This window comes from Apium graveolens, chromosome 5 (assembly GCF_009905375.1).
Source record: "Apium graveolens cultivar Ventura chromosome 5, ASM990537v1, whole genome shotgun sequence".
Classification (NCBI taxonomy): domain Eukaryota; kingdom Viridiplantae; phylum Streptophyta; class Magnoliopsida; order Apiales; family Apiaceae; genus Apium; species Apium graveolens.
The window spans coordinates 259,592,926-259,613,389 of record NC_133651.1 but is presented as its reverse complement, the minus strand read 5'-3'; the positions used below and the strand labels follow the sequence as shown (position 1 = coordinate 259,613,389).

The 20,464-nt window shown below is 37.3% G+C and overlaps 1 protein-coding gene across 1 annotated transcript; it reads right to left on the bottom strand.

Moving 5' to 3' along the window:
• Nucleotides 1-17,430: 17,430 nt before the first annotated feature.
• On the bottom strand, nucleotides 17,431-18,774 carry LOC141723716 (uncharacterized). Its single transcript, XM_074525587.1, has 2 exons — nucleotides 18,546-18,774; nucleotides 17,431-17,887 (listed from the first exon to the last, which is right to left on the bottom strand). The coding sequence occupies exons 1-2, from the start codon at nucleotides 18,600-18,602 to the stop codon at nucleotides 17,456-17,458; spliced, it is 489 nt and encodes a 162-aa protein (XP_074381688.1). The 5' UTR covers nucleotides 18,603-18,774; the 3' UTR covers nucleotides 17,431-17,455.
• Nucleotides 18,775-20,464: the final 1,690 nt, after the last annotated feature.

Genomic DNA, 20,464 nt, shown 5'->3' with positions numbered 1-20,464 from the left:
TTGAATTAATTGATTAATTAATTCAAAATTAATATTAAGAATTTTCAGAAGTTTAATTGGATTAAAAACAGTCTTAAATCAACAAGACAATTAAAAATGAACTAGCATGACAATTAGGATTGTCATACCGATTGTCATGCCAAGTCATTTCAATTGTCCTACCGAAAGTTCTACTGGGAAGAAGATAGTCTTGCTAGTTCAACTGATTGTCATACCGAAAGTCATTGTAGTTCAATCAGATTGTCTTGCTAGTTCAATCCATTGTCCTATCGAAAGTCTTGCCAGCTATGGGATTGTCATTCCAGTTCATTCCATTCTGTTGATTGATTAAAAAGACAGAAGCAGCCATTCAACAGATTATCCATCCAAAAAAAACAGAAGTCAAGAACACAGCAAAAAGAAAAGAAGCAGAAGCAATATTTTATTTTCTCTGCTAATTCAAGATCATCCATTTCTAGTTTGTAAAGTTAAATCCAAACCACTAGAAATCTTTATCTTGTTCTTGTGTAACTATCTAGCGGATCAAAATCCCTAGAACTTAATCTCAAATTGCGTTTAGCATTTGAATCTTTTTATTGCAAAAATAGAAAAAGTTCATGTCGAATTTATTCTAGATTTGTGATAATTAATTTGAGATTAATTCCTTGTAATCGATACAGTTGTTGTAACACCTTCCAAGTTTAATAATATTCTTATTTAACTTGAATTTTGTTTCAATTTTTATTCCGCATTTTATTCGATTATTCGGTACTGTTTGTATTCAACCCCCCTTCTACAAACACATTGGGACCTAACAAAAATTCATTTTTACATAGCTTAAATCAGTCCACAATCTTCTCCTTTCAACGTAAGTGTCAAACGCTGTAACACCCCCTTTTTAATTTTAAAAGGAGATATTACTTAAAATCCATAAACCTGCAAACAGAGCACTAATATATTTCTAACAATAATTTAACAATCTAAAATTTCCAAAATAATATTAAATTTCCAAAATGTCTAAACCAATAATATAAATTCTGAATTCTCTAAATAAATAATTAAGTCTAAATACTGATAAGGTCCGAAATCCTAATCAATAAAAAGGGGTAGCTCTCCATCATACAGTCCCAGATCCCCCTAAGCACCTGCCAGAAAAAGAATACGACATGGGCCAAACGCCCAGTACGGATTTGGAATACAATTTATAGAACAAAGAGATTAGAAATAAATAATCTGCAAATGATAATAAAACAATAATTTTTTAAAAAATAAGGCTGAAGCAACGAGGGGTTAGGATATTTCATACCGAGATCAGAACAGATACAAATACACACATCATAGGGTACCTAATGCGTGCAACAGAATGGATAACGTGTACGACATATACAATGTCACCATAAATCAAATCACAAATCAAACTCTGGGTGCACCCACGTATCCTGAACAAATATCGAATGCGCAAAAGCTCCTCCCAAGAGCTAACAGAAGGATACGCCGTGACCAATCACACTGTCACGGAAGTGCCATGTCACTGGTGCCGCAATAACATGGCTGTAGTACCCCTACAGCTGGTTAACTCGGTAGACCATAAATCACACTAAGGGTTCAAAATAAATATTCTCACAAAATTTAAAACTCACCTGAGACAAATGATACAAATTTCCAAAGCAGGTGGGTGTCATAAATAATTTTTGAAAACCGCATAAACATATATTTAAAATTTCCAAATAAATTTTAAAATAATTTTCGGAAGTCAGAAAAAGTCAAATCAAATTATATTGAATGAGTAGGATACAAAAGAACTGAACGAATCAAATATTTTTAAATGCCAAGAGGAGTAGCGCTGAATAAAAAGGGGACATAATTCGTACCTTAAATATTGTAACCGCTGACACTAACAAAAATCACAACCAACTCAGCTTAAACCCCGGATCCCGATTTAAGGCTTCTGTCTGATTACAAAAATACAACTTATTATTTGTAATTAATATTCCATATATTTAATAATTAGTGGTCTCGTAATTACATTAATTAGTAATTAATTCTTCTCTTGTAAGTTTATGAACTCCAGACTACGAACCTAACTAAAGCACTGGAAATGTTCCTCGGTAATTTTAAAGACATGTCATCTAAATCTGTTATAAACTAATGTAGTAATCCATATAGCTAGTCCAGGAGGTCACCAAAAAAAAAACAATCTACATACAAGCATGCACAATAGACTGCAACACTTATATTCACTAATAAATTAATCTATAATAATATTAATACCTAACCTACAAGAATGAATTATATTTAGATAATTATATTGTTAAAGCTTGTTAACCGATCAAAACCTTAACTAGTAGTAGCTACTATATGTACTTGATCACAACACTACTAAATCTGATATTACATATTAGATTTAACAATTTAAAACTCGGTTACGACATAAAAGTTTGCACAATCATATGCTAATAATATGAACTATTAAAAAATTATACACATATTTAAATTATTGAAACAAAAGTAGATCATAAAAGACAAGAATGTTAACTTTGATTTAATACATCTGCTTACCGAATTGCAAAAAGAGAGTGAAAAGAAAATAATCGTTTCTGTTTGCCTCCTGGATTTGTTTCCCGTTCCTCCGCCCCTCTCTCTGTTTGCAGCAGTCTCTTAATTATTAGGGTTATAATAATAACATGGGATTTTTATTTAAGAGGTGTGCCTATTATATATATAGGTCCCGCATCACTCCTTTTGTTATTCTAATTAATAACTCAAAATAAATTCTTTTCTAATTCTTATTCTAATTTAAATCAAATTCATTACAAATTTTATTATTATTGTTATTATTATTATTATTATTATTATTATTATTATTATTATTATTATTATTAATCTCTAAAATACATGATATTACATATATACCCCCTTAAAAAGGATTCCGTCCCCGGAATCAAACGAATCTAAAAATTCGTACCTGAATCAAATAAATACGGATATTTCTCACGAATAGATTCTTCTAATTCCCATGTAGCCTCTCTCTCCGAATGATGTTTCCACAGAACTTTCACAAACGGAATGGTGTTCCTCCTTAAAACTCGCTCCTCTCGAGCTAAGATAGCCTCAGCTTCTTCCTCACAAGAAAGATCCTCTCTAATCTTATGCAATGGATACTGCACTACGTGCAATGGATGATATTTATAGCCCCTCAAAACCGACACATGAAACACATTATGTACATGAGATAGTTGTGGTGGCAATGCAACTCTGTAAGACACTTCCCCAACTTTCTCCATAACATCAAAAGGTCCAACATATCTCGGACTAAGCTTTCCCTTCATACCAAAACGCTTCACACCCTTATAAGGTGACACCTTTAAGAACACATGATCACCTGGCTCAAATCCACCAAACTTCCTATATTGGTCCGCGTAACTCTTTTGACGAGATCGAGCTTCCTTCAAACTTTCTTTAACTTTCTCTACCTTCTCATTAGTGATTCTAACTAACTCTGGCCCTTCAATGACTCTCTCACCAACATCATCCCAACAAGATGGTGCCCTACACCTTCTACCATATAAAGCCTCAAATGATGGCATACTAATACTCGCGTGCCAACTATTATTGTATGCAAACTCTACCAGATACAAATATTTATCCCAATCACCTATCCACTCCAAAGCACATGCCCTCAACATATCTTCCAACGTCTGGATCCTCCTTTCCGACTGTCCATCGGTCTGCGGATAATAAGCTGTACTAAAATTAAGTCTCATACCCCAAGCTTGTTGGAACCCCTTCCAAAAATGCGATGTAAACCTCGTATCTCTGTCAGAAACTATCGACACAGGCATACCATGAAGTCTAATAATATCTCGCTGAAAAATCTCTGCCAACTCATGAACAAGAGTAGTCTCTCTAATAGGCAAGAAGTGAGCGGACTTAGTAATTCTATCAACCACCACCCATATGACATCATTCTTCCTGAAGGTTCTCGGCAAATGAGTTACAAAATCCATTGTAATGTTTTCCCACTTCCAAACTGGAATATCTAACTGCTGCAACAATCCACTAGGCCTTTGATGGTCTATCTTCACTTGTTGACATGTAAGACATTTCCCCACAAATTCTGCTATATCTCCCTTCATTCCACTCTACCAAAAGTGCTTCTTCAAATCTCCATACATCTTAGTGGAACCTGGATGAATAGAAAATGAAGAACTATGAGCCTCCTTCAAAATTTTCTCATGAATCGTCGGGTCTGCGGGCACGCACAATTTACTACCCAATCATATCACACCCTCATCATCAACACAAAAATGTTTTTGCTTGCCACATGCGACCTCAGATCTTATAGCTTCCAAACCTGTATCATTCTTCTGAGCTTCCTTAACCTTTGAAACAAGATTTGGTTCCACTTTCAAATTTGCAATGCTACCATTTGATCCTCTAACATACAACTCGACACCCAAGTGCTCCAAATCTGAAATAAGGCGCGGCTGAGTAATGAGAGATGCAACACTACCCAATTTCTTCCTACTAAGAGCGTCTGCCACTATATTTGCCTTCCCCGGATGGTACTGAATATTTGCATCATAATCCTTAAGAAGTTCAAGCCACCTCCGTTGCCTCATATTAAGCTCTTTCTGAGTAAAGATGTATTTGAGACTCTTGTGATCAGTAAAGATGTCACTAGTCTCTCCATAAAGATAGTGTCTCCAAATATTCAAAGCAAAAACCACTGCTGCTAACTCCAAGTCATGGGTAGGATAGTTCACCTCATAAGGTTTAAGTTGCCTAGAGGTGTAAGAAATGACTTTCCCATGCTGTATAAGAACACACCCCAATCCTCTCTTAGAAGCATCACTATAAACCTAAAAACCTCCACTCCCTGATGGTAATACAAGTATTGGAGCTGACACCAACCTCTTCTTCAACTCTTGAAAGCTCTTCTCACGATCATCATTCCACTCGAACTTATTTCCCTTCCTCATTAGCTGAGTCAATGGCAAAGCTATGGAAGAGAAACCTTCCACAAAACGCCTGTAGTAACCTGCCAAACCTAAAAAACTCCTCACCTCCGTCACATTGCTAGGTCTGGGCCAATTAGTTATAGCCTCGACTTTCACAGGATCCAACTCAATGCCCCTACCAGAAACAATATGCCCCAAGAATGCCACTTCCTCCAACCAGAATTCACACTTGGAAAATTTCGCAAACAACTTCTTCTCCCTGAAAATTTCAAGTACAATACGTAAATGCTCCTCATGCTCCTCTCTGCTCCTAGAGTATATCAAGATATCATCAATGAAGACTACCACAAATTTATCCAAGTAATCATGAAAAATCCGATTCATCAAATCCATAAATACCGCTGGTGCATTCGTCAACCCAAAGGACATCACGAGAAACTCATAATGACCATAACGAGTACGAAATGTAGTCTTCGGAATATCCCCCTCTCTAACTCGTAACTGATGGTAACTAGATCTCAAATCTATCTTCGAAAAGTACTTCGGCCCTTGTAACTGATCAAACAAGTCATCAATGCATGGCAAAGGATACCTGTTTCTGACAGTCACCTTATTCAACTCCCTGTAGTCAATGCACAACCTCATGGAACCATCCTTCTTCTTCACAAAAAGCACAGGAGCGCCCCAAGGAGACACACTTGGCCTAATAAATCCTCTATCCAACAACTCTTGCAACTGTTCCTTTAATTCTTGCAACTCAAGTGGTGCCATTCGATAAGGCGCCTTAGAAATAGGCTCGGCACCTGGAACAAGTTCAATAGTAAACTCCACCTCCCTATGTGGTGGCAAACCTGGTAGCTCATCGGGAAACACATCTTCATACTCTTTCACAACTGGATAATCCTCGATGCGAGGTTCATCCTTCGATGTATCCTTCACAAAAGCAAGGTAGCCATCACAACCCTTAGACAACAATTTACTCGCCTTTAGAGCAAAAATTAATTTAACCTCCCCCTTCAGATGAGACCCTTGGTATACAAATTCTGGTTTATCTGCATCTCCAAAGATCACCCTTTTTCCTTGACAATCAATAGTGGCACGATGTTCACTCAACCAATCCATGCCCAAGATAATGTCAAAGTCATGCATCTCCATTGGAAGCAAGTTAACCTTAAGATTTCTATCTCCAACAACTATCGGACACTCTGGATATATATCAGATATAATAACAGAATTCCCCATCGGGGTAGCAATAGACATATGAGGATATAATAATGAAGGTGCAACGCCAAGATGACGAACAAACGATAAAGACACAATAGAATGGGTCGAACCAGTATCACATAACACATAAGCATCACGTCTACCAACAAGAAGTCTTCCTGAAATGGTACCTGAATTAACTGCTGCCTGATTTGCCGTCAATGCAAACACTCTGGCTGTAGGATTCTGCTGACTTCCACTGCCACTACCACCGCCGGCTCCTCCTCCACCAGGGTTGCGTGACACTGTGCAATCCTTTGCCCTATGGGACATGCTACCACACAAGAAACAAGCCCCAGTCTGTCTATAACAAGCTCTACCTGGATGATGTCCACCATGTAGCACAAGGAACCACTAGAATCATATTGGGGTTTCCCCCATACACTGAGTAACGGCTCTGCCCCTGCTGACGATTCTGCCAATGCCTAGGCTGCTTTTGTCACTGAAACTGCTGATTCTGATTCTGACCTACATACTGATTCCGGCCGTGGAATGACTGACCACCCCTATTCTGATTCTGTCCGCGCCACTGTCCCTGCTGACCATTCTGACCTCCATACCACTGTCTACCCTGTGCAAAACCCTAATCATCCCTAGTCCTCTTACTACCACTGTTAGACCTGGAAGTCCTGAAATCTATGCGCTCCTTCTCAACATCCTTTGCTACATCAGACGCCTCTGCCACATTATCAAATTTAAAAGAAATTATGGAACCCCTCAGATGAGACTTCAACCCCCATTTAAATTTATCAGCCTGTTGCGCAGCAGTTCCTGCAACTGTCCCAGCAAATCCAGCCAACCTTATAAACCTCTCCATATAATCAATAATGCTCTCATCCTGGTGCTGCATAATAGAATGAAACTCCCTCAAATAAGCCTCCCTATCAGCATTAGAGAAGTACTGCTCATAGAATACCTCCTTGAATCCCTGCCATTCCAAAGCCTCTGCATACTGCTCCCCTTTAGTAGCTTTCACTCCTCTCCACCACCTCTGAGCATCGTCCTCCAACTTATACACAGCTAACCTGACCTTCTGAATCTCATCACAACCTAGTGCATCAAAAATCTTCTCGAGATGAACAATCCAATTTTCAGCATCAATGGGAGTCGGTGCTGCACTAAAAGAGTCGGGTTTCTGCTTCACAAACCTCTCCAACCATACAAACGGCTCCAGCTGATGGCCCTGACCGTTCTGATTCTGATTCCCATTGCCATTCTGATTTCCGTGTCCATTTTGATTTCCCTCTCCATTATGATTTCCTTCTCCATTCTGATTTCCCTCTCCATTCTGATTTCCTTGGTTTGCCAAAGCCTGCTATACAGCCTGAGCCACTGCGTGCCCTATCATCTCAGTAAGCTGAACGGGGTCAATATGAAATGATCACGTCTAGGAGGCATCTATAATATAAGATAGCGAACAAATGAAGATTACGAGAATAAATATGATGAAGCAGTTATAAACAGATTTTAGAATGATGAAGCAGAATTAAATGATAAGGAGCAGAATGAAACAAAATTAAATAGAACACCTATCCTATCGTCTACCCAAACTCACAGGTCAACCTAAGTAGGTTTTCTACAAGAAAGAACCTAAGCTCTGATACCATCTCTGTAACACCCCCTTTTTAATTTTAAAAGGAGATATTACTTAAAATCCATAAACCTGCAAACAGAGCACTAATATATTTCTAACAATAATTTAACAATCTAAAATTTCCAAAATAATACTAAATTTCCAAAATGTCTAAACCAATAATATAAATTCTGAATTCTCTAAATAAATAATTAAGTCTAAATACTGATAAGGTCCGAAATCCTAATCAATAAAAAAGGGTAGCTCTCCATCACACAGTCCCAGATCCCCCTAAGCACCTGCCAGAACAAGAATACGGCATGGGCCAAACGCCCAGTACGGATTTGGAATACAATTTATAGAACAAAGAGATTAGAAATAAATAATCTGCAAATGATAATAAAACAATAATTTTAAAAAAAATAAGGCTGAAGCAACGAGGGGTTAGGATATTTCATACCGAGATCAGAACAGATACAAATACACACATCATAGGGTACCTAATGCGTGCAACAGAATGGATAACGTGTACGGCATATACAACGTCACCATAAATCAAATCACAAATCAAACTCTGGGTGCACCCACGTATCCTGAACAAATATCGAATGCGCAAAAGCTCTTCCAAAGAGCTAACAGAAGGATACACCATGATCAATCACACTGTCACGGAAGTGTCATGTCACTGGTGCCGCAATGACATGGCTGTAGTACCCCTACAGCTGGTTAACTCGGTATACCCTAAATCACACCAAGGGTTCAAAATAAATATTCTCGCAAAATTTAAAACTCACCTGAGACAAATGATACAAATTTCCAAAGCAGGTGGGTGTCTCATAAATAATTTTTGAAAACCGCATAAACATATATTTAAAATTTCCAAATAAATTTTAAAATAATTTTCGGAAGTCAGAAAAAGTCAAATCAAATTATATCGAATGAGCAGGATACAAAATAACTGAATGAATCAAATATTTTTAAATGCCAAGAGGAGTAGCGCTGAATAAAAAGGGGACAGAATTCGTACCTTAAATATTGTAACCGCTGACACTAACAAAAATCACAACCAACTCAGCTTAAACCCCGGATCCCGATTTAAGGCTTCTGTCTGATTACAAAAATACAATTTATTATTTGTAATTAATATTCCATATATTTAATAATTAGTGGTCTCGTAATTACATTAATTAGTAATTAATTCTTCTCTTGTAAGTTTATGAACTCCAGACTACGAACCTAACTAGAGCACTGGAAATGTTCCTCGGTAATTTTAAAGACATGTCATCTAAATATGTTATAAACTAATGTAGTAATCCATATAGCTAGTCCAGGAGGTCACCCAAAAAAACAATCTACACACAAGCATGCACAATAAACTGCAACACTTATATTCACTAATAAATTAATCTATAATAATATTAATACCTAACCTACAAGAATGAATTATATTTAGATAATTATTTTGTTAAAACTTGTTAACCGATCAAAACCTTAACTAGTAGTAGCTACTATATGTACTTGATCACAACACTATTAAATCTGATATTACATATTAGATTTAACAATTTAAAACTCGGTTACGACATAAAAGTTTGCACAATCATATGCTAATAATATGAACTATTAAACAATTATACACATATTTAAATTATTGAAACAAAAGTAGATCATAAAAGACAAGAATGTTAACTTTGATTTAATACATCTGCTTACCGAATTGCAAAAAGAGAGTGAAAAGAAAACAGTCGTTTCTGATTGCCTCCTGGATTTGTTTCCCATTCCTCCGCCTCTCTCTCTTTGCAGCAGTCTCTTAATTATTAGGGTTATAATAATAACATGGGATTTTTATTTAAGAGGTGTGCCTATTATATATATAGGTCCCGCATCACTCCTTTTGTTATTCTAATTAGTAACTTAAAATAAATTCTTTTCTAATTCTTATTCTAATTTAAATCAAATTCATTACAAATTTTATTATTATTATTATTATTATTATTATTATTATTATTATTATTATTATTATTAATCTCTAAAATTACTGATATTACAAACGCATACACAAAAGTAATAACAAAATTATGATGGGCATCAGAAACTCGAGTAACACCACAAGTGATTGTTTGAACGGATTTGCATAGAACCGAAAGAGACCAGCAATTTGAAGCAGCAGGAGGCAGTAGTAACACGCTGATCTGTTTCAGGGCCAATGGGTTCCATAACTCCTTTATCACTTGGTCCATTTTGAGGAACTGAAGTTGATTTTTTTACCAAATACGCTTAGTAATGGGGCATGCCGAGACTAACTGCCCAAGACTCTTACAACCTGAGCAAACACGAGGTTTTGCTATGTAATGAACATCTACTTTTGCTGTGTATTTATTTCCACCCGCATCTAATGCAACGGCAGAAATAAAGTCCGGTAAATCATCTCCAACCTTGTATTGAACACAAAGTTTTGCAAAAGGCATAACATTAAGCTGTGAAGTGAAGTTATCTGCACAAATCGGCCTACCAATACACTCGCAAGCCTGCTCAACCCCTCCTCCGTCCAATAACAATCAGGAATATTACTAAGCTTTATCCAAGTAGGAAAACTAGTTATTTTGTCACCAACGGTAGCTCCCCAGTCACAAACCACCATTGGCAAATTTTTAAAATACCAAGTGCCTCTGGACAACACAAAGGATTTATCCACAATTTAATTAAATTTAAAGATGAAAGTGTTTTGGCCCTTCTGTGAAACCCAGACCAACCCTAATTTCCCCCAAAGAACTCGAGCAATATCATCCACAACATGAAATGGAACATAGCCTTTGGTAAAATTTCCCACTACACAGCATTTCATTTTGTCCACCCCTTTCTGCAGAATTTCAACAGGAGGATCAACCATAGTAGAGCCTTGAGCAGGAGGAATGAATTCAAGCTTTAAACCATTACTCACAGGGGGGAGGGGAGCTGTAACAACATTCGACCATGATTTGTGTTGTAACCAGAATTCTGATCAACGACATGACATGTTTAGACAAGGCGACGTGAAAAGATGGACGTGATGAATACAAGAAGTGGTTCCGTTTTCCGATTTATGAGGATAGTGGATTTCAATATTACGTTAGCCAATTAAGAGATGAGCAGGAGATTTTTTAGGAAATTAGTTGACAATCATGTGTATAAATATTGATGAAACATGTATAAGAAAACCAAACTGCTTCCTGTAACAATAACAGAAGCTTTATTTTGTATAACATAAAGATAGTAAAAGTATTTTAGGCCGGGAACAATACCCACCCACGATTTTTCCTTCTTTTTTGAAGTTTTCCGCATCACCAACTCTTGTTGTGTTTTATTTTACATTTCATTTTATGTTTATTAATTATTCATAATTTATTTAGAATTAAACCACGATAAAACACCCAAAATAGTTTGGTGCCATCTGTGGGAATCTTTCTAAAGATTGATTGATTGATTGATAAACATGGTCGACGACACTCCACAACAAGAAGGAGACTCACAACAGGAAGATAACATTAAATTACTGGCGGTCGTAAAGAAGTTGCAAGCAGACATGGAGACTCTAAAATTTGAAAACAACAATTTGAAAAAAGAACTGACGACGATCAAATCTCAAAACAAAAGCAGAAGTCAACAAAAGAGTAAAACTGTTGCCGAATGACTTTTAATGATGCCGGAGAAGAAGAATGCCAAGCAAATGATAATGACGTTATTCTGACGGACAAAGACGGAAAGATTTTGGAGATACCCACTAACACTGATCAACAAGAAGAAAGCCATCACGACGAGCAATCTGAAAAAAGCAATGATAGAAGGAAATCGAAACATAGGAAGTCCAGATCATGGACCGAGATACCCGAGTTGGTCAAGAAGGAACTACAAGAAGTAAAAGATAAGATCCAAAGAATCCCTGGCATTCCGAGACCTCTGGAGAAGACAAACCCGCCGAGCTATGCTGATTCTCCTTTCACAGATCATATTGCCTTTATCGAAATTCCAAAACGCTTCACAGTCCCTCACATGAAACAGTACGACGAATCAACAGATCCTCAGGAACACATTGCTCAATACAAATAACGAATGTTCACAGTGCCTATACTTGGAGAATATAGAGAGCTCTATATGTGCAAAGGCTTTGGGTCGACATTAATTGGACCAACTTTACAATGGTTCGTGGGATTGCCAAATGCGAGCATCAGGACGTTTGCCAGATTAGAAGATTCGTTTAACCTACAGTTCGCAAGTAGCTGGCAATTTGAGAAAATCACGAGTGATTTGTACAAGGTTTATCAGAAGTATAGATAACCCCTCAGAGATTACTTGACCAGGTTCAACAGAGAAAAGGTCACTATAAATAAATGTGACACTCCTACAACAATTGAGGCATTTAGGAGAGGATTAGAAAGAGATTCGCCACTATACGATGAGTTAACAAAATATCCATGCAAGACTATGGATGACGTCCAAGCTAAAGCTATGGCGCAGGTACGTCTGGAAGAAGACAAGAGGGAAGACGAGGATAAGTATTATCGGCCAAGTAGAAAGGTGAAGAAGTCAAGACTTAAAGATTACAAAGAAGACTACAAGTCGTACTCGCGTAGCTCGTGAGAAGAGCAACGTGTGAACACGTCACAAACTTGAGCCGATTGGAGAAAAGATCCCAATATGCCACCCATGTTTGACAGTTATGGTTTCAACGTGACACCTGCAGTATTGGTTAAGGAATTTGGGTAACGATGTCAGATGACCTCCAAAAACCAATAAGCCCAAATCAAACCCTGATTCAAAGTTATGGTGTGAGTTCCACGGGGACTACGGGCACAGGGTTAATGACTGTGTGGCACTGAGAAAAGAAATAGAAGTCCTAGTCAAGAAGGGATACCTAACAGAATACATGTCGACACATAAAAGTAATCATGTACGAAGAGAAAAGACGCCCACAAAGCTACCACCGCCACCACCTCATCACAAAGTGATCAATTACATTGCTGGTGATTCTGAAATTTGTGGAGCTACATATTCTCAAGCCAAAAGGATAGCTAGAGGAAAAGCATTACAAGTCTCAAGAGCCGACATCACAACAGATGATTCGGTAATTTTACAATTTGGCGAATCAGACATGGAACACGTCGTAGCAACTAGCACCCCCAACATGACGGTTTGGTGATCTCCTTACCCATTGAAAAATGTCTTATTAAAAGAATATTGGTGGATAACGGAAGTGCTTCTAATATAATAATGTTTGAGACGTTACGCCAAATGGGGTTAACAGAAGCAAATATTGTAAAAAGATTCACCACACTCGTTGACTTCATCGGTGAGATAAAAAGAACTATAGGGGAAATTCATTTACCTACGTTTGCTGGAGGAATCAATTTGCTTCAGAGATTTCTGGTTATTGACGGAGGATCTACCTATAATATAATTCTGGGACTAGCGTGGATTCACGACATGAAGGTGGTTCCGTCAACACTACATCAAGTGGTGAAGTTCCCTACACGGGAGTCCAGCAAATTCGCGGTGATCAAGCTATGGCACGAGAATGTTACAAAACCTGCTTAAAGCCCACTATACAACATATTCAGAAGGAACCACCCACCATCGAATTGAAAGGGCCAGAAAATCTAACAGAAGTAGAGTTGATGAATGAAGACAAAAAGGTCCTGATAGGCGATGATGTATCGCCTCACATTGAAGCTAACTTGATTGAATTCTTGAAAACAAGACTGGATGCGTTTGCATGAGGACATGATGATATCACCGGAATTAGCCCAAACATTATTACACACAAACAAAACGTCGACCCCAACTACACTCCAATTCAACAGAAGAGATGCAAGTTTGGTCCTGAAAGAAACAAGATAATTAATGAAGAAGTCGACAAGTTGTTGATTACCCAGAATGGTTGGCCAACATAGTGATCATTCAAAAGAAGAATGGAAAATGGCTAGCGTGTGTTAACTATACAGATTTGAACAAAGCCTGTCCCAAAGACCCCTATATACTACCGCACATTGATATGATGGTCGACTATACAGCAGAACACGAACTGCTTACATTTCTAGATGCGTCAAGTGGTTTTAATCAAATTCGAATGGAACCATCAGATGTAGAGAAAATGGCCTTCGTAATGGATCGAGGTATATACTGCTATTTGGCAATGCCTTTTGGGTTAAAAAATGCAGGAGCGACTTTTCAAAGATTGGTAAATAAGATGTTCAAAGAAAAAATTGAGCATACAAAGGAGGTGTACATTGACGATATGATGGTAACGTCAAAAAACGTAGCTGATCATGTCAAAGATTTGGAGCAAGTATTCAACGTGTTACATGCATATAATATGAAACTCAACCGGTCAAAGTGAAACTTTGCAGTGTCTACAGGAAAGTTTTTAGGACAAATGGTGACTAGAAGAGGAATAGAAGCGAGTCCAGAACAAATAAAAGCTATTTATGAAATTACGAGTCCAAGATCTATTAAAGAAATATAAAAACTCACAGGACGAGTTATGGCACTTAATAGATTTATATCACGTTCATCAGACATATTTAAACCATTCTATGACGTACTCAGGAAAAACAAAGGATTTGAATGGACAACAAGACACGAAGCGGCCCTGGAGGAGTTAAAGAAATACTTGTCTACAACGCCACTATTATGTAAACCTATCCCGGGTGAAACTCTATATGTGTACCTGTCGGTAACAAATCATGCCGTCAATGGTGTCCTTATGCGAGAATAAAATGGATTATAATTTTCCGTCTACTATGTGAGCTGAAGTCTGCTAGACGCAAAAACTAGATACACATCCTTGGAAAAGCCGGTGTTAGCCCTGTCCATGACGTCAACAAAGTTGAGATATTATTTTGAATCATGCAAAATATGTGTCAAATCGAACTACCCTTTGAAGAACGTGTTGAGCAAACCGGAACTGACAGGATGAATGACAAAGTGGTCAATTCGTCTGAGTACGTATGCCATTATTTATAATTCATGAACAACCATCAAGTCTCAAGCATTGGATGACTTTGTGGCAGACTTCAGTCCTAATCTGTCATGTCAAGCAGATCATGAACTTCAATACTTAATCTCTACAATAAAGGTAGAACCATGGTCACTATACACAGATGGCGCGTCAAACGTCAATGGGTTAGGCCTATGACTAGTACTGAATTCGCCACAAGGGGACACCTTGGCCTATTCTATAGGCTATGAATTTAAAGCAACAAACAATGAATCTAAATATGAGGCGCTGATAGTTGAGATGACAACAACCCTTGACTTGAACATAGTACATCTAGAAATCACCTGTGATTCTTTACTCATTGTGAATCACGTAAAGGAAACTTATGAGGCTAAAGATTGCAAAATGATGGCATATTTGGATATTATCAAGAAATTACAGAGTCAGTTTGATTCTTTCACAATACGACAAGTCCCAAGGGAACAAAACATTCAAGCTGACACCTTGGCAGGTGTTGGGGCAGTATCTCGAAAAATGAACATCTCTAACATCCCTATTATTCATATTCTGAAACCGGCTATGAAGAGGAATGAAGAAAAGTACTCTTTCATGGACATAGAGGAAGAAGAACATCATGGTTGGACAATAAAGTACAAGGAATTCCTGTTGAAAGACATTTCTTTTAACAACAACAGTGAAGCTAGAGCATTCAGGATGAAGACGTCCAAATTTTGTTTGATTGATGGTGTATTATTTAAAAAATTGGTTAGCAGCTTATTACAGAGATGTTCGGAGAAAGGGGAATATGAACAAGTTTTACGTGATGTACACGAGGGAGATTGTGGCAATCATACGGGTGGTAGGAACTTTTCATGTAAGATCCTCAGAATGGGATATTATTATCCTATAGTGAAATAATATTCTATTGAGTACGTTAAAAGTTGTGACGCCTGCCAAAGACATGCACCAATCATACATTAACCATCAGAACTACTGCATCCTTCCATCCCGTCATGACCATTCATGAAGTGGGGAATTGACATGGTAGGGAAGATGCCTCCAGCTCCGCGATAAAAGGTGTTTATGTTGGCAATGACGGATTACTTCTCAAAATGGATCGAAGTAGAGGCCTTTAGGCAAGTCAAATCTAAAGAAGTAAATTTGTTCATTGAAAAGAACATACTGTGCAAATTTGGTATTCCTTCTCAAATATTTTGTGACAACGACTTGCAATTTATCTGCAATAAGACTGATGATTTTTGTAGAAGGGGGAACATTAATCTAGTGAAATCTACACCAAGGTATCTGCAAGCTAACTGGCAAGCCAAGTCTCACAACAAGATTACTATCAACAACTTGACAGAAGAGACTGACATCACACAAAGGGAAATTGGAAGAACAACTCTCTTGGGTGTTATGGTCAGACAGGACAACACCAAAAACATCAACTGGACAGACTCCCTTTAGCCTAGTCTATGGGGCGGAAGCTATCATGCCAACTGAAATCATTTCAGCAACATCTAGGTATGGTTTGACAACTACGGAAACAAACTATGGCGAACGTGTCCATGATCTAGATGTAGCCGACGAATTACGTGACATGGCCAAAATTAGGATGGCATCTTATCAACAAGTAGTAGCTAGAAGCTACAACAAGAACGTACACCTTAGGATGTTTACAGTAGGCGACTTGGTGTTGAGAAAGGTTTTCCAAAATACTATGGACACGACAGCTGGGAAGTTCGCTAATACTTGGGAAGTCCCATATTTGATTGATGACATAGTTGGACGGGGGGCAAACAAACTCTCAACCCTTGAAGGCGTTCAAGTTCCAAGAAGCTGAAACATACTGCATTTCAAGAAGTACCACATGTAATCACTTCACTGTTCATTTGAATTTTAGTTTATTATTTGGTAGTAAATAAGTCATTAGGACAAGTACTTGGCACTATGGTTGATTGGATTCTTTAGGAGTTAATTTGTTTCGTAGTTGATTTATGCTTCTTATATGCATTTCATTGTGTTATGAATAAATACATATGGTTCTTAGCTCGTTTTCATCCACTTATACATAATTTAGTTCTAAGAATTTAGTATCTCGATATCGATTACTTATTGTGCAAGTTCGACATACTTAAATTAATCTATCAAATTAGTATAACATTAGAATGACAAACATACACGACAAAATATATAATAGATACGAGGCTTAGATTCTCAACTCTATTACTCTAAGAGGGGTGATCACCCCATGACGTATCAAGGGTCAACTTTGATGTTACAAAAGAATATAAACAAGGCAAATAAGGGGCTTAGTTTCTCAAGATTTTCTAACAAAAACCTCTACATAAACTGACTTATTTCAAGAGGGTTGGGCCTCTTAATAAGACATGACGATGCATGATTGACGAGTACGAATCATAAATTAGCTAAACTTAACACGAATAAGTTTGACGAAGAAAAAATAAAATACTCGACTATTTGGATAAAGTTTATCCAAATAACATAAAAAGAAAAGCAACACAATATTAAGACAAAATCTTGAGCAAAAAATATTGAGATAACAATAATTGTTCACAAAAAGTGGCAAACAACTTAGCTCCCCACCATGACAGGTGAAACAGGAGTTAACATCACAATCAAGGTTTTAAAAAGAAAACTCAATACGATAAAGTTCGTGGTCTCAAAATAAAAGATAATCAAAAATTACTTGTCAACGACATCAAGATCTTTAGCAGACTTGTCGCCACCTTCCTCATTGTCCTCACCGTTTGGAGATGGAATGCGAAAGATGTCATCAAGGTAAGTGTCATTATAGATCTTCATGGTTTCGTCAACATCCCAGTTTTTCCATTCACCCTCACTATATTCAAGCATCATCTCTACTCTGGTGCACATAACATGTTGTGTGACCAATTTGACGGCCTCATCCTTCATCTCTTTCTCCAATGACTGGACCTTGGCAACAAATTCATCGAATTCTTGTTGAATTTCGGGAGCAGTCTTCATATTTATTGATGCACGATCAAGGGCAGTCTGTAACTTTTGAGAACAGTCTTTATGTTCATCCTCGAGGGCCTTAAACTTCTTCACTTCATTCGCATAAACTTCATAGGCAACCATGGCATTCTGTAAGGCCTGCGAATAAAAAAGAAAACAAGAACGTAAAGTCCAGAATAACACGATGACCATGATAATGTAACGTTAAGAAGGAACAATTGACTTACATGGAAGATGTGACCTTTGGTGTCATCTAAGATGTTTTCTACAGGTTTAGAACTTTGACTCACCATAGATTGGGACAATAACATGTGCCCCAAAAAATGAGAAAAAGAAGATGGCTTCACTCACACACTGTAATAAAGAGCTACAAGGGGCATAAAATAATTCACATCTCTAAATATAGACACACTAGACGAGTCTGTTTTAACTTTCTTAGCGGGAGGACTAACGACAGGGCTAAAAATCACATGGGCTTTTGAATTCTCGGTCTCAACAGATTTATCCTCACGTGCTCTCTTAAAAAGATCTTTACTAGAAAAAATCAACGGCTTGATCACCGGTGGCTTAAATTCTACAACAAGGAAGAATGGGTCAATTGACAATAAAAGAACCATAAGAGTACTAATGAGAATGAAAAGGCATAGCAAGTGGGAAAGCACACGATAAATACGTCTAGCATACTTGCGTCCAGATCTCATCTCAATATCATTCAAGGGTTTGGGACTCTCTCTAGATTCTGATGAAATATTTTGTATGGACAAAGAGGGCTTAGGAGCAAGAGATATGAACTTACTTCTAGTTCTGGAAGAAGCACCTTTAGCTGCTGTAACTCTGGATGGAAGGATGACATCTCCCTTTATCGTAACCTTCTTCATGAAAGCAACAAACTCATCCACGTCGATCATTGAAGCATTCCTGATGGGTCTATTAAGACAATTTGGCCAAACCCTCTCGGTGACTGGAAAAGCCATAATCTTTCTAGTAATTTCTTTAGCAACATCATCATCCTCTTTTGCTTCAAACTCGACACCTAAAAACATAAAGAAAAAGGTGAGGACGGGTGCAAAAGGAATCAGTAATTATGCAAACATCAAGACATGTTGGATCAACAAGTATAAACTTCATCAAAATGACAACGATAGATAAAATCTTAAATATGACAAATAACATATAAAGGACGAACAAGAAAAACACAGTGGCAAGGGAGTAAAAATGGAAACATGGCCTAAACCCGTAATGAAGAAGAAACAATTTGAACAATTACCAAGATACATAAAGAAAAATAACATGAAGGAAAAATGAGAATCGAAAAGGTAAAATAAAATTACCATCCACGTTACACTTCTCTAGAAAGTAATCGACATCTTCGCCAAGGGTCGATTTTTCGGCATAAAAATACTCTCCTTTCCAACCACGATTGTTTACCATGTCATTGTTCAAAATCAATGGATTGTGCTTATCTCTATTCACAAAACTAAATTGACGGTCACTAAATTTTTTGATGGAATAAGAACACTTAACTACATCAGCATTGATCTTCAAGTTGTGCTTCTCTTCAATGGAGTCAAGGCAAGCCAAGGTCCTCCAGGAAAAAGGCATCAATTGTGCAGGAGACACATGCAAATCATTAAGGACATCTTTAACAAGATTGGAGTAAGGAAGAGACAAACCAATGCTAAAAGAGTAGAATTAGAAGCATATCCAACCCTCGTGGTACCAATCGACAAATTCATCAGGAGAAGGGAGCACCATGTTGAACTTGTCCTTAAACAAAGCCATAGCTTCGGCGATGCTTTCGTCCTTCCAGTTCTGCTTGCCATTATCTCGAGGGTCAAGGATATTGGTAGGAACCCATTCTCTTTTCTCAATTGATTCGGCCATGGGTTTAGAGATTTTTTGAGAATTGTGTTTGAAGACTTTCTTTGGCATGGATATATGAAAGGGAGATCAAAAGAGAGAGATACACAATGTTTGGAAGATAAACTAGTTTTCCCTATTTACGAGGAACATGAATCTAGAGGCAAGGAATGAGAAAAGACTATGACTTATCAATTCATGATTGTTTTGCAATTTTATACACTTCCGGAAGATTAAATTAATGAAATTTATCTCATTAATTTTAATGGGGCAAATGTTGTAACCTGAATTCTGATTAACAACATGACATGTTTAGACAAGGCGACGTGAAAAGGTGGACATGACGGCAAGGGGATGCGTCTTGATGACATGTAACAGAGTAAAAGGACAATGGATAAGGGTGAGACTCAGTCAAATAACATATGGTCAAGTGATAAATACAGGAAGTGGTTCCGATTTATGAGGATAGTGAATTTGAATATTACGTTAGTCAATTAAGAGATGAGCAGGAGATATTTTAGGAAATTATTTGACAATCATGTGTATATATATAGATGAAACATGTACAAGAAAACCAAGCTATTTCCAGTAACAATAACAGAAGCTTTATTTTGTATCAAAATAAAGATAGTAAAAGTATTCTAGGCTGGGAACAATACCCACCCGCGGTTTTTCATTCTTTTTAGAAGTTTTTCGCGTCACCAACTCTTGCTGTGTTTTATTTTGCATTTCTTTATATGTTTATTAATCATTTATAATTTATTTAGATTTAAACCCCAATAAAACACCCAAAACAATTTGTTCTGCAAATCCTCAGACGCATGATGTTGATTTTATTGAGGTTGAACACCAACC

Coding starts and splice junctions, on each gene's coding strand:
- LOC141723716 (XM_074525587.1), bottom strand. CDS start 18,602: ATGTCATCCTTCCATCCAGAGTTACAGCAGCTAAAGGTGCTTCTTCCA. Junction 17,888..18,545: donor TGCTTCTTCCAGAACTAGAA/GTAAGTTCATAT, acceptor TTTTATTCGCAG/GCCTTACAGAATGCCATGGT.